Source organism: Ascochyta rabiei, chromosome 3 (genome assembly GCF_004011695.2).
Source record: "Ascochyta rabiei chromosome 3, complete sequence".
NCBI classification, from domain to species: Eukaryota; Fungi; Ascomycota; class Dothideomycetes; order Pleosporales; family Didymellaceae; genus Ascochyta; species Ascochyta rabiei.
The window spans coordinates 97,689-112,175 of NC_082407.1; the positions used below are offsets into that span (position 1 = coordinate 97,689).

Genomic DNA, 14,487 nt, shown 5'->3' on the forward strand with positions numbered 1-14,487 from the left:
AGAACGTACTCACACAACCCCCCGCTTCAGCCTCAAGCCATGCATTTCCGCCGTGTCTACTCCACCTCTTCATCATAATCGATCTCGTATTCTAACACGTCTCCAAGAAGCTCCTTGAACCCAGCACGCTGGGCTTTGATGCGTGTCACCTTCGTCTTGGACTCTATGTACTCAGCACGGTGTGGTGAGCAAACAGAGGCTGGAGGTAAAGGCACGGTCTTTTTTCCAACTTGGAACTAAGCCAATACCAAGGCAGCAGCTGGTGGTATTGTAAGATGCGGTCGCAGTTGGTGGAGATATCTCCAACGCACCAATGACCATCAGGAAAGGCAGCGGCATTCCACTACTCCATCAGGACCGAGATGCATGTGGAACGAAACCACGAATAATTCATTTTCGGAGGTTGTATCAGCGTGGACTACTTAGATCTCTTGTACGAAGTGGTGGTTGGAGTGTACAAGCAGACAGCTCGGTCAATTCTTGTGGATCGAGGTGGATAGGAGGCATTTCAAACATTATAAATCTGGTAGACTACACATTCATTCTTAAGGAATCCCTACAGCAAGGGCGGAGGAAGTCGTTAATTGTGTCGCTTGTCCTTACCTATTCTAATACCTAGCTGGAGTGTCTTAGGTGCTGTTGAGTCCAGATCACTTAGACAACTATAAGCTAGTACTACATCCCTATCTAGATGATAGGTCTCGTCGCAAAATATAAGCTACTTATTAATAAGCGTAATAATTGATGTCTTACGCCTAACAGATGCTATGGGTTGCGTCTTGTAGAGTTGCAGAGCTCTTATCGTTTCGTGCTCGCTTTCTTTCTTAATAACTTCTTAGATGGATTGCTGGATGATGGGCGGATTAGCTATACTATTGTTGATAACTACACTATATTGCTTAAGCACAGTAAGCGACAAGACGCCCTTTCATAATGCTGCTAAAGTTATCCTAAGAGTGACGCTTGTTTGATCTAGGTCTGTGTGTTACGTATATTCGCAAAGGCTCTTCTTAGAAACTCGATTCAGAAGAGGCAGTTACAGCGCAGGCTGGCTGTCTTTGCGGAGATGTTGTTAATAAGATAGAGTTAGTTCAGACTGCAAGCGTGTGCTTGAGCACAATAATACAGTACTCAGTGTGAGCTGCTGTGTTTCTAAGCTAGACAATACTAGCTGTCTCTTCTTACTGATGTTAACCTTGCTGTTGTTAAGTTGCTCGAGCTCGGCGCAGTAGACCGCAGAGTCGATCTCGACGTTGGAGGTGTTGGCTTCGAGTGTTGTTTTTTTACATGTAAAAACATTACGAGCTTCTAAGAAGTTATTACCTTAAGGGTTGTATTAGAACGTTAAATACGTAAGAAACACCACTACATTGTCTTCCATCTTATCAATCCTATTTGATATAATTCTCTTACATTTAACAGCTTGTATCCGTAGATATCCTACTAATCTCAGCCTCCTTCCAGTCGCTCTTCTTCATGCAGCTGTTGCTAGAAGCAGTGGTTCATCGGCACTCTCTCTGAGTAGTGCGGCGGCACAGTACGGTACCAAAAATTTCCAACATGAATCGGAACACAAAGAAGCCGCGTGGAGACTAAGTTTACAATTTGCGCGGCTACATTGAGAAAGTAGATGGATAAGATTGGCGCACAACGTACCGAGAGAGCTGAAGAGAAGGCAAAGACACCACGCGCCTGTAGAGTGTGATTACTGGCTGGTGGGTGTTGAACGGGTGTATTCGGATGTAGAACCAACGGCGAGAAATGGAATGACATTTTTTCAAAGGCTTGAAAGCTCGTATTCCACCCATTCGGTTGCAACTCACGCACTCTGCGCAATCCTCAGCTGTGATGAGAAAAAAAGAGGCTGTGTTAATCAATAGCTTGCCGGCTTTAGAGATGAGTGATAAATCAATCAAAGTTGAAATAAGCGCGAGAGGCCTTCTGCTTTTTATTGTTGATTGATTGATTAATTAATAAGTTTAACGTCCTGTGTGAGTCTAAGACTATATATGACAAGAGCAGTTAAGCTACTCTAGTAATTTAAGGAGTGTGTTTGTAAAAGGGGATAGTAAATGTGTGTTTAAAGTCCTATAGTAAGAGCCTATACTCTAAGAAGTAAACAAAGGATTTTAGGTGTCTGTTGTTTATTATAGGTACTACTTATATATACCTACTCTTATTTTTAAAATAAAAGCTAGAATAGCTAGAATTCCTTAGGTTGTGTGTAGTAGTAGTCTTATTATAAGCCTTTGTCCTTATAGGCTGTCTTAGATTATTTTCCTTATATTTCTGTATTCTCTATAGCTAAGTAGAAGGTGTTATGTTATTTATACGTAGCTGTAGATATAATTATTATTATCTACCTTCTATATATTATGTAGGTATGCTTTGTTATATCTATATCCTAGTTTTAGTTAGTAATAGGCACTAGCTATCTCTCTCTTAGTATTTTTTAACGTACTCCACGGGTGAGCGGATCAAACAGGTGAGCGGATCACTCTGCCAAGACCACACCAAATTTCTACCCTATTATAGCTCGCATTAGCCCACTTTAGCCTTATATACAGTAGTGCAGTACATAATATTATTTAGAAACATCTTCTACAGCCTTCTTACATGTACGCAAGTTATGTCTAACGTTGTAGCACTTTATACAGCGTCTTTAGGTTACTTCCCCTCCTTTAGCGCGCACTCGCTTCTTTACCTTCTTACTATTACTATGCGCCCCAAACTTAGTTAGAGTAGTTAATTAAAGGCCTTCCTTAGCTGTTAGGACTCCCTTCTGCTATAATTGCTTTCTTTTATGCGATTTACGTCGCATAGCAGCCTTATTTGCTGCTTAAAGCCTAGTAATCTCCCTTTAAGCTAACACTAGCTTATGCGCTACTATAGCTGCGCCTTTAGCAAGCTTTTTAAAGGCCTTAACTATTAAAGTTAGTAAGCTGCTTGCATGCCTTTAAATCCTCTCTTAAACTAGCGTTAATTGCGACCCTAATTGCAGGGTAGTGCTTAGGGTTTAGGACTGCTAGGGCTCATCTTCTACAGTAGGTAGCGGTGGGGTACGTAGGCGGACATCAAGACCTATTATGACCCGTTCTAGGTCAAGGGGGACTATTCCAGCGCCTTAGAAGCCTCCTTAGATATTGCTAGAAGTAAATGTCTCCTTATAGGCGTCTATAAAGTATAGTAGGAACTTAGTTTTAGTAATATAAGTAATGTAGTTATGTATAAGATTCTTAGCTTAGTGCCTATATACCTTCTTTAGAGGGGCAAAACAACCTACATTTAGTAGTTGTAAGAGGTAAGATAAGTGTAGAGGCATACATAGTGTAACAATCTTTGCTTCCTTGCAGTATTGTTAGAAGTTGAGGGAGTTGTGGCTCTTGTGGCTGTTAATAAGGAGCAGCTAGTGCACTCCTTAGGTGCGCGTCTTTGTATAGGCATTAAAGTGCTTTAACCAGTCTAGACTAAGCTTGTTAGTAGTCCATCTGTTCTTAGAGACTCTAATAACCCAGTCATAGGGCAGATTGTCCTCTTTGTACCAGGCAGAGAGGTGGTTGCAGCCTTTAAAGATAATGAAGGGTGGAATAGCCTACCCTGTGCCATTGATGCCCTGTATAACTGTTGTCTACTCTTAATTGCCCTAATACACTGCCTTTAGCTGTCCTTAACGCTCTAAGCCTGTAACAACTGCTCCTGTCAATATCTGGCCTATTATAAAGCCTGTCTTATTAAAGTTGTACGTGTTATTGTCCTAGATGCTATACTTAGCTTTGACATTTGCTACAAGCCTAAACCAGCCCCTAATAATCTCTAGATCCTTACAGAGGGCTCTCTTGTAGTCGTACTTACAATTAAACCTTACTTTAAGGTTAGGGCGGCGCTTAATAAAGGTGTTAGGCTAGTTTATGCTAACATGGCCTATATTGCGCTTAGCACGCAAAGAATTAGCTATATCAGCTACAGCAGCCAGCTAAGAGGCAAATCCTTGTGCATCTAGCTTAAGGATATACTTAGCAATCACGTCCTCCTTAGTCTGGTCTATAATCTGTTAAACTGGCGTATAATCAGCTTGTGCAGGTTGTCCTGTATATTAAGCGTGTAGTGTGCTGTAAGGCGCGTTATATATAGCTGCAGCGCGTTACACAGTAAGCATTACGTCTTATTTAATTGCCTAGAGCGCAAGCTGTATTGCAGCTTCTCTTAAGGGCGTAGATTAATGTTGTTGTTGAGGCATTGCGTGGTAAGGTGGAGGTTTGGTGTGGTCTTGGCAGAGTGATCCGCTCACCCGTTTGATCCGCTCACCTGTGGAGTACGTTAGTAGTTTTATCTTGTTTATTAGTCCTAGCTAGTATTTTATTGCATAGGTGTCTGTTCTCTATAGAATTACTTTAGCTGTGTAGGTGTCTAGTTTATGTTCCTACTCTTCTATTATAATAGCTTTAACTTAAATTCTAGTTATAGCAATGCTTGTTAAGTTAGAGGTAGGCCTCTTTTTTATTACTTCTTTTGCTAGAAAGTCTGCTTTCTTGTTTCCTGCAATGTCTTAGTGGCCAGGGGTCTATTTAAGGCTAATTGTGGCTCCTTTATCTTTAATAGTTTTAGCTGCCTTTACACAGCGTATTTGCTAAGCCTGTCTAGGCTTATTTAAAGGAGTTTTTAGTCTTAGGATTACTGCCTAGTTATCTGCAAAGACTTAGATGTCCTGTGTTGCAGTAGCTATAGTAGCTGCAATTTTAAAGCCTCTTATTATGCCTTCTAGTTCTCTATTGTATACAATTTAGTCTTTGCTAATATTATAGTTTGTAGCGTAGATTTCCTTAGGCTGTTGTTTGTAGTCTAGGACTGTGATTCCTACTCCTATACCTAGGCCTTTCTCTACAGAGGAAGCGTCTGTGTAGATAGCTAGTATATTACTTCCTACTTTTTGTTGCATCTGCTTTTTATTGTTACTGCATACGGTGACTGGAGGGGTGAAATTCCATTTGGAAACAGGTGCAGGAATACGAGGATCTGGTACAGGCGCAAATCAAGGCTCTTCCACAGGCAGAGCGTCTTCTGGTGCTGCCGGCCAACTTGATGGAGGGGGAGTGGTTTCTTCATACTTATGCTCGTCTGCTACTGTCGGCATTGCATTGTCCTAAGCTCGATCTAATGCACGATGGCAGCCCTGACGAGGGTGTTGCAATTCTGGCTGACTTGCAAAAGGTATCGTCGCTGTTCTTGCGCTGTCGCTTTTGAAGTCTCTAGTTCGCCCAATCTCTTTGTGTAATCATGGATGCCGTCCTTAATCTAAAGAAGAACCGTAGGCGTAGTCTTTAAGATGCCACAATTTCAAGCTGTGAACTCTATTTAAGAAGATGGCAGTAGTCATCAGACTCCTGAAGGAAAAAACTGGCTTTTGATTTTGCTGCGTTCCTCCGCAGACGAGTTCCTAGTAGAGTAATCCTTGTTGCGAAGAACGTTTCAACGAAACCGGAGTTTGACGTCTTTGTTCTGCGCCATTTCAACGTAGAACTTCTCGCTGTTAGAGCCATTATCTAGTGTGGCTGGCTTCGTAATCAATCTAAGCGTACGCGTCCCTTCGGGATCAATTTGGCGCGAATGATTCGCAATTGGTTGATTGTCGAAATCATTTTTGGCAAACACGACGGCGAGACAAAGCTTCAAGGACTTCTCATGTATAAGAGTACAAGAGATTCAACCGTTTCCTGTCTGCTTCCAATTGGGAGCGGCTACTTGCTTGGAGCAAGCCAGGGAGATTAACAAGGGTAGGATGTGGCTGTCTGGTCCTGACAACTCCACGCGAAGGATGTCTGAGCTAAATGGCTTACTAGTTTCGTCGATGCCCACCTCTTCGATGCAGACTCAACGATTTCCTGAGCTGAAGTTTGTCTGCAGAAATAGAGACGTGGAAACTCAACAGCTTCTTTAAATCATCTTCTGAGCGCTCTACGTAGAAGCTGGGAACGATCCTGATCTTGATGGGTGCCACAGGGCCACGCTGAAAGATCAACTCGGTTGCAGATCTAGTACATAGGTTGTCCTTGCCTCGAAACTTGATTCCTGAAACTGCTTCGAGAACCGAGCTCTTGCCGAAAGATTGTTCGCCGCATACCACTATCTGCGGCAGATTGATGTAGCGACTAATGCTGTGTAATTAGAGATTGTTAACAACGTCCAATAGGTTCCGCGTGTCGTTAGACTGAAGAGACATGCCGCCGTTGTGAAGACAGGTCTTTTTGAGGAAATTCTTCGAGTGAAGAAAAAGCGAGCTTGAGGTAGGACGCAAGTTATAGCAAGACAGTAAACGTGGACAGTGAAGGGGGCTAAAAGCCTCGCGTGTCAAATTTACGTCACTCATCTGGATCGCAATCTTCGCCGCGGTCGTGATACTCAATCTGCTCCAATGAGAGAAAGTCACATTCTGCAGGCTCACTCGCCCCGCCTTCTCAACGTTCGTGTCCCAGGATTCTGGTATAGATGCACACGCCCTTAGCTCGAGATCGTCAACTGGGTCTCTTGTCGATCAAATGTGGAGTCCGCAGCCCCAAAACTTTAGCCGCTGTAGCTTTTCCTAAATGGCGCCAATATTCCCTGGTCCACCGTTCACACGACTACCCGCCATTTCAAATCAATGATTAACGATGCTAGGTCTTATTTCGAGGTCGGGACGGACCGATAGTCTTACCGGTGAGAGAACGATAAGCTTGTGATTGGTTGTCAGCGAAAGCGTGGTTATCGGGCCCCTTACCCATCGTTGGTGGCGCAGGGAACGGAAAAAGAAACGTCACGGTGCATGTCCTAACACTAACGTAGCCTGCTGTCACTCCTGAATTCGCTCGAACTCTACATTCAGTGAAGGGTATATTCACCCATCCGCATCATATTCATCAATTGCTGCCGGGTTGCGGCCTTCTCTATTCAACCAGTAGGTCTCGATGAACAAGGGTGAAAAGCACATTCCTACGACTCCTCTGCACTTCCGCACCAAAAGACGTTCTCTTCAGCACGGCAATATCCACTGCCTGTACTTAGTATGAAGGATTATTTGGATTGTATTGGGCAAGCTGGAATGTCGAGGATAGGGAGCAGGGACATAGGTAAGAGAAGATGATATATTATTACATGTCACAACGACTTTATCCCTTGCACTTCCAGTGTTTAGTACCTATTGGTATGCCCGCACTCAGTCCCTAAGCTCTTGAATGCTTTCTTCGAATGCGATCTTCAGCGCCTGTAAGTCGCTGCGGCGAGCATGCACGTGGTGAGACTCGGCTGCGATTTGAAAGAGCTCGTCATCGGGCAGTTCGCCAACGCGGACAGGATCAAAGGCTGTCACTAAGCCATTAATGAGATGGCGCTCGATGACCTGACGACACACATTGTCGACAAATGTTTTCATTGCCACCTGGTAAGGTCAGCCTGAAACGTTAATGAGATACACTAGTAGTATTTTTTACCTTGTAATATGCGTTTAGAGCTTCCAGGGATTCTTCGCAGGCTTGCTCGGTCATGTCCACGACGATTCTATTCTTCAAGGAAGAGCAGAGCTTGTTCATGTCAACGGTTGTATTACTGACGTGCAGCTTTCCGTTCCAATCGTTGGCAATTGCATGGTCCATCGAAGCTTGCAGGCCCTTCTTTGCAGCGTCCGCGCGGGCGTTTTGGATATTATTGGTGTAGTAATGGTTGTACGTAATTGGGTGAGCTTTTTCGTCCGAGAGTATGTTACGCAACTCGTTGCGCGCTTTCTCAAGACTGACATCGAGAGACTTCTGAACCAAGCGCTTGACATTGCTGCGGACCTGATCATCGACGATGATATGATCTAGCGCTGCGCGGACAAACTTATCCACCATGGAAGACACTGTCAGCAGATGGTCTCTAGAAATATCACCCCATCTGCTGCTTTGCTCATGAAACAGCTCTGACAAGACCATGTGGTTGTAGGTCCCAGGAAGCTCACGGCCGCGGCTGTTGAGATATATCTGCTGCTGTTTTAGTAAAGCAACACCCGGTCAGGCATCTACAAACCTTCTTGACCCATTTCATCAAGTTTTTTTTCGATACACTGATTTGTTGCTTTGGTGCATCACCCTCAGACTCTTCTGAGATTCCAGATTGACTTGATTCGCTGTCTTCTTGGACGCCATCCTTGAGTCGCCTCTTGGCAGCTTTCGTTCTCATGCAGGCGGCAAATTGCTCGTTGACCATGTGGATCCTGGCTCTCAATCGAGTGTCCGGTTTGGTCGTTCTAGTGAAAAAGACAGAATCTCGACCACCATAATTTCCGTCAATGGCAGCTTTTGTAAGATTGAAGAATTCCATGCTGGTTTGGGTGAGAAACATGCGAATCTGGCTGACTGATGATCTCTCCGGTCCTATGTGAGCCAGCTCATGTTCGGTGGTCCGGAGTAGTGATTCTATCTCCTTACGGACCTTGGGTAGCTCTTGTTCGATGTGGTTATCAAGGAGTTGCTGGAGAAAGCTCCGTAGGTTGTCAATTCCGACTCTTGTTTTGTCCAGATTCTGTTCCTTCCACGGGCTACTACTGAAGAATTGTGTTTCCTGCTGCTGCCTTTCCTCCCAAAGCAGGCCATTGCTAATCTCCAAAGGTGATGGATTCTTAAGGAGGAAGAAGCCAAGCTTCAGCTTCACACGATCCGAGTTTTTGGCTAAGCTCGCGACTCGCGATTCGGTGCCTTTGTTGATGAGATCTGGCTTTGTTATGATGCCAACTGTGCGTACCCCGTTCTTATCAAATTTTCGTGCCCTCTGGATAATGCCTTGAGTGTCGATATCATTGGAGGCTGGTACGACAGCCAAGATGATTGTTCTTGAGCTCTCCAGATAACCGTCCACCAGACACTCAACGGTGCGCATGTCTTCAATGTTTTCCGATACAGAGATGAGACCAGGAAGGTCGACCACTGTGAGATGAAGACCTGTATCTCCAATGACCTCTAGTCGAAGTACATCGGCGGTGAACGCTGGAGAGTCTAGCTTTGGATCTGTGCAGTCTCTGATCCCCATGAGCGCCGAGGCTTCTTTAATGACTTGAGGCAGATCGTCAAAACCTGTAAGTTGTCTTTCGAATGAAGTCATCCGAAATCTTTCTTCTTCGGACCGGGAGGCGGCGGGAAGTATCTTAGCAACAATCTCGTTCCTGTTGGGGCAATGACGAAGGATGATCTCGGTGGCAAATCTCGTACAGACTCCATCCTGTCGCGGGAACGGCACTCCAGTGATGCCCTCAAGGACCGAACTTTTACCTGCGGACTGGTCACCACACACTACCAGCTGAGGTAGCGAGATATGGTCTCCCACACCCTTTGCCCTGATCTGGTCGATCTGGTTGAGTCGCCTTGAGGAGCCATTCATTTGGAGTCGAATGAGACCAGTCGCATCCTTTTGCGTTACCGGCACCCATTCCTCTTGCGGGGAGTTCATTCTTGACCTGGAGAAGGTGGTTTCGTTTGGCGTGGTTGATATTAAACGCTGATGAACTGGGGAGTTGTGGCCATTTGTAGATCCCGTTGCCACACCAGAAGTGTTGAGAATGCTTGCAGCAGGTTCAAAGAACTGAAAGCGGGCAGCTGTTAGAGGAGCTGAACGCATCAAGGAGACGTGTGTTGTTGCCAGCAGAGATACGAAAGCAGAGTACGATCATAGCTGAGTGGCGATGGAATGGGTCATCCCACTGCGTGGAATGTTTCTGGTTGCAAATGGTGAACTCCATTCCAATGATGAAAGTGATCGGTTCACGTGTTGCAACCGTAGATTGTCCTACGTTACTGTAGCTTCACATTCGATCAGTTGTTTCCGGACAGGTATGCCAGTACTAGCTTGAGATTGGCTTCCAAACAGCCGTCGAAATGCTCAAACATGATGGCGTAGAGCCACGGAAAAGTGGCGGCGCAGAGTTTACCAAGCCAAGCCGAGCCGCCATAATAGTACGAGTGAAAGATGATAAGCCAGGGTAGTACCAGCATGAGGCCGGCGGAGCGGGGTCGATGTCACACAGGTCGGGACTGCACGCCGGCCTATCCCACACAACGGAGAGACTCGCATGTCTTTTCTGCTTCACTCTTTTGCTCTCTCGAACAACGTCTTCAATAAACCTTTCGACCGCGTTCAAGGCCTCCATATGCTGCAACAAAGCCTCGCCTGGCTTTTGCCCCTTCCATGGCCCGCAATCCGTGTCATGTCCGCACATTGAGCCCTTTAGATCGCCAAGGTACCCGTGCAAGAGCACTAACGCAGCGCAGTGCTTCGGTCATTGCGGCGGGGAAGGCGTAGGTCGACATGTAGAGGAAGACGATGCTATAAGCTGCCAGTGCACAGATCATCCACGCAGCTGGTGCGCCGGAAGAGACTCTGCTGGCTGCTTCAGTGTCGAGGACTATTTGATGACAAGGTAGTCGTACTATCTGAAGCTCCGATGGCTTCGCTGACCGCCGTCTTAGCCTCATACGGCTGAGTAGGAAGAAGGTGGTAGGACTCCATCAACGATTTATAGGGACAGACAGGCTCAGATCGTACAACAGCCCTTGAAAACACAACCAGTAGTTGGAGTGCCTGTCGTAAACACAGAGACTTAGTGGTTGCATATTGACGTATGTGTGCTGAGGATGGAGGGACTGTGACATAGAAAGAGTAGGGTAGATGATTAGCGGCACCTTTGACAAGTATGTGTCATCGCAGGATGTTGAATTCAGAGCAGCGTGTATTGAGATGCTGGAGAGGTTGGGAGCGACCAGACTGTTTGTTCTCTTTTCCAGGAATTCAAGCCTTCAGTTCAACTGATGATTTGGATAGTCGATTCACTACTCGAGCGTCACCATACCCAGCGAATCTCTCTCGAAACTACTCGCCTTGGGTTAGGGGCGAGTAGATTGCATCGTGCAGTTTATCATGCTACGTAGAACGGACTGTATGGCAGACTAACGGGCGGTCAGGCAACGCCAGGTCTCAGAATGGGACATCTCTTGAGCGTCTCGCTTAGAGTAAAAAGACAACGAAGAATCTGACCGCTGTGTCGCTGCAATTCCGATAGATAACATGAGATGACTGGACGTGTTGACGATAAAAGGCGATGATGTCTTAGTACGTCACTGATTAAGCGCTTCTGGGATATACGGCACCGGCAGGCGCCGCCCCTCCACGCCACATCGACCTTCCAGTCAACGAAGACCACCTCACCAGTCACCTACGAAGAGACAGGTCGATTCCATGATTTTTGAGGGCATGGTTGACCCTCACCGGCAGGAACTGGAAATCAACTCCCCATACGATCCTTACAGCGATATCATTTGGTACAAACTGCATCTCGAATAGTATCTCTGCTGCTCCGGCTCAGTTGTCGAAGCTGCAGTCAGCTAGTTTAAGTGAATGATGAGGCTATAGTGATGTGCGTGACACGAGACGGCTTTTCACATTTGTGCGTCAGCTTTCGACACGACTCAGAGCCGCTTGTCTGGCGGTCACGGTACCCAACAACACTCAGGTGTCTCTCAACAGTCGCTGCAGCTGGGTGATCTCTAGATTCACTGCAATGGATGGAGCTAGGTAAGAAGGCCGACAGCAGTAGCGAGGAAATTGTTGGGCTCTGGTCTGCTTTCGCCTGAAATGTGTTTTTGCAGCTCGCTAACTTCTGTACTACAAAAGCTCTCCACTTTGCGATCGACTGTACAATCTCTAGCCAATCACTAATGCACATCCCTTGTTGCTGCATCAAGGCTACATTTACTTCGAAAGGGCTCTTCTTGCAGATGTATCGAGCGCCACTTTATTCTGCGTTGTACAAGCAAGCGCTCATATGCGACGCAAACATGCTTTTCGGGAATCTCCCCAAAGCATCCCGGCTAGCCCTCCTACGCGAAACGATATCACTTTCTGGTAGAATGAGCGGCGTCACCTCTATTTTCATCTCATTTGCCCATCCCAGCGCGGCAGGTAGCCAGCCTTCTACCTGGCTGTGGTCACACAGCATACACTATCGGTTGGTCCTCGACTCCACGCCATGACCACTCTCCTGATCTCAGCATGATCCTTCTATCGAGCTGGTCCTACTTTGCGGCAGTCAGCATCAATACACTTTCCTTATCGGACCTACATCACAGTATATAACGTTGAGATGCACACCATTCGAAAAAAGATTTTGTTCCATTGTAGAACATTCAACACTTCAATCCAGATCGCAAGTGTAGAAGTTCTGCAAAATGCCTGTGCGGTTCTACTACCGCCGGTTGTCACTTCCGTTGGTCAGTTTCATGCCGCCATCAGGCCGGGCCTTCTAGCCGTCCCTCTCGAGCTCCAGTCTCCCCACAGTGCACAACATACGCGCCCTGGCCTGGACCACACCAGGCTTGGCATCTGTCCTTCCTGTGGGGGTGGACTACAAACTGTCCTTCAGGTTCGTGAGTCAAGCATATCTGTTTAATGTACGTCTGGGGTCTGGGCATACTGACGTGGGATGGAGCTTTTGCGTTCAGTTGAGCGAACATTTCGTTTTCATATTTGCTATATCTAAACAAAGCCATGAGATCGTACAGCAATCAGATAAGGCGCCCCGGCCCACACGCACGGACAGATGAAACATCGCGGATACGACACCCAGCCAATCGCGATCCTTCCTTCTTTCCCACGTCCCCGCTCGCCGATGCGCTATGCAAGATGGAAAGCAGAATTGCACATATTCTCCAGAAAATGGACCTGCTCTCTCACACATTGAGTATATTCGTGCTCCATTATAGCAAAAACGCTGCTGCTCGATTGTAACTGCTTTGCTGCCGAGTGCAAGCTAGAAATGCGCACTTTGTGGGCTATTGCAGAATTCATGCAGTCTGATCGACGATCCTGCGCTCCTCCGCAAAGACAACGGATTCCCGCGCGCATGTCTAACGCTAATGCGCACTAGGTTAGCAGTGACAATTGTTCAAGCTGTTTCAACAGGCAGGTCCTGGTCTCATGGAGGTAGTGATTCAATCGCTCCGAATCGACCGTTAATACCTAGCGTCTAGCGTATATTCTTGCACTCGAAGACTCCAAGAAAGCGTCGGCAGGATTGGTTGCCAACGTCTCCACCTGTGACGACAAACCTTCTGGGAAGAGCCTCGGTTTTGACCGCCGGGCTGCTGTGTGCCATAATGAATGCAACCTCATGTAGGAGCATGCAGCTCTCGCAGGCAGAAGGCTATGCTTCGCCATATTGACGGAAGTGGATGTGCACTAAGTTCTCTGCACACAGCATAAGACCCGCAGAATTGAGCTGGGGCATCGACGTCAGTGGGTATGAGACAAATCGTCTATTAAAAGGGATGTCCGTGTTTTTCAGTCAGCCTCTGGACAACGATCCACGAAACTCCCAGTCGATATCGAGTCGGTAAGAAGCGCATACGGTCCAAAAATGCCCAGTGCAATAGATTACCCCGTCATGAGTATCCCGCCGCAAGGGCAGGACGGCTTCATCAGATTTCTGGACTGCCTCCCAGACTTCTCCCGCCACATCAACCGTATGTGCTATCAACGAAAAATCTCCCGGGCTCGAAAGCTAACACACGGAGTTGAGGAACTTTACTCAACGTTAGCAGCCCATTTGCCGATCGAACAAGGTCACAAGCTCTCCAAGGAGAGCATTGAGGCACTTACTCGCATTCGAAACAAGGCTCCATCGTTGACCCCTAAGCAAGTGCAGCTGCAACTAGAAGGGCACATTCTAAATCTGTATCTCGCAATGCACTTTCTCGGCTGCGACCTCTGGTTGCCAGGCTCCTATCGCAGCGGCGAGCAGTCGGATGATAGGACGTTTTCTCTCGTCGGAAACTTTATGCCCAAGGACTCGAGTGTTCAAGCAGGCCGTAGGTATATCCCTAAAGTAATCTCTGTTTTTGCTACTAAATTTCGATAGCCAGCCTTTCTGTCCGCGAGACCGACGACGCTGAAACGAGCGAAATCGACCCAGAGCTTATGCCGCGCACCGACGGCTACTGGATAAAGGAACGTCACCTGCTCATGCTGAAATTCCTCATCCAATCTCTTGGGCAGCTGCTCACAATGTCGGCCACGCTCAAGCCCGGCAACCCCATCTATGAGCAACACCGCCGCATGATTGTCGACATCGACCATCGAGCTGTCCGTACCCTCACCTACGTCGACTGGGTTTCGCCGTTCGAACTGCTAGTCATAGATACTCCCAAACACGCGATTTGGGATCATAACCACGGGCATCCGGACGAATACCTTTCCTCACCTGAGGTCGAGGCCTGGTTCAACGGGCTTGTGGAGGAGGAGGGTGCCTTATCACGTGTGAGCGAGGTGCTGAGAGGCTTGGTTGGCAGTAGTGCCATCGTTTATGGATTGGCATATTGAGCGCAAGGGCTTGGTGGTAAGGTATCACAGACTTTGGTGTGGCTCATGGCCTACATTGCCGTGCGGTCGTTGCATCATTGCACAAAATTTCTTCTTACACGACAGTTTTGGCAG

The 14,487-nt window shown here is 46.9% G+C and overlaps 1 protein-coding gene across 1 annotated transcript, besides 7 other annotated features; it reads right to left on the reverse strand.

The window, feature by feature from the left end:
- The first annotated feature begins 1,947 nt into the window (after nt 1-1,947).
- Nucleotides 1,948-1,975: a tandem repeat.
- Nucleotides 1,959-2,455: a mobile genetic element.
- Nucleotides 2,446-4,320: a mobile genetic element.
- Nucleotides 3,423-3,589: a mobile genetic element.
- Nucleotides 3,426-3,592: a mobile genetic element.
- Nucleotides 4,256-4,343: a dispersed repeat.
- Nucleotides 4,321-4,947: a mobile genetic element.
- Nucleotides 4,948-7,965: 3,018 nt separating this feature from the next.
- EKO05_0001795 (uncharacterized protein) lies at nt 7,966-9,621 on the reverse strand (the record flags this gene model as incomplete). Its single annotated transcript, XM_059635757.1, has 1 exon — nt 7,966-9,621. One exon carries the CDS (start codon nt 9,619-9,621, stop codon nt 7,966-7,968), a length of 1,656 nt encoding a protein of 551 aa, XP_059491740.1.
- Nucleotides 9,622-14,487: the final 4,866 nt, after the last annotated feature.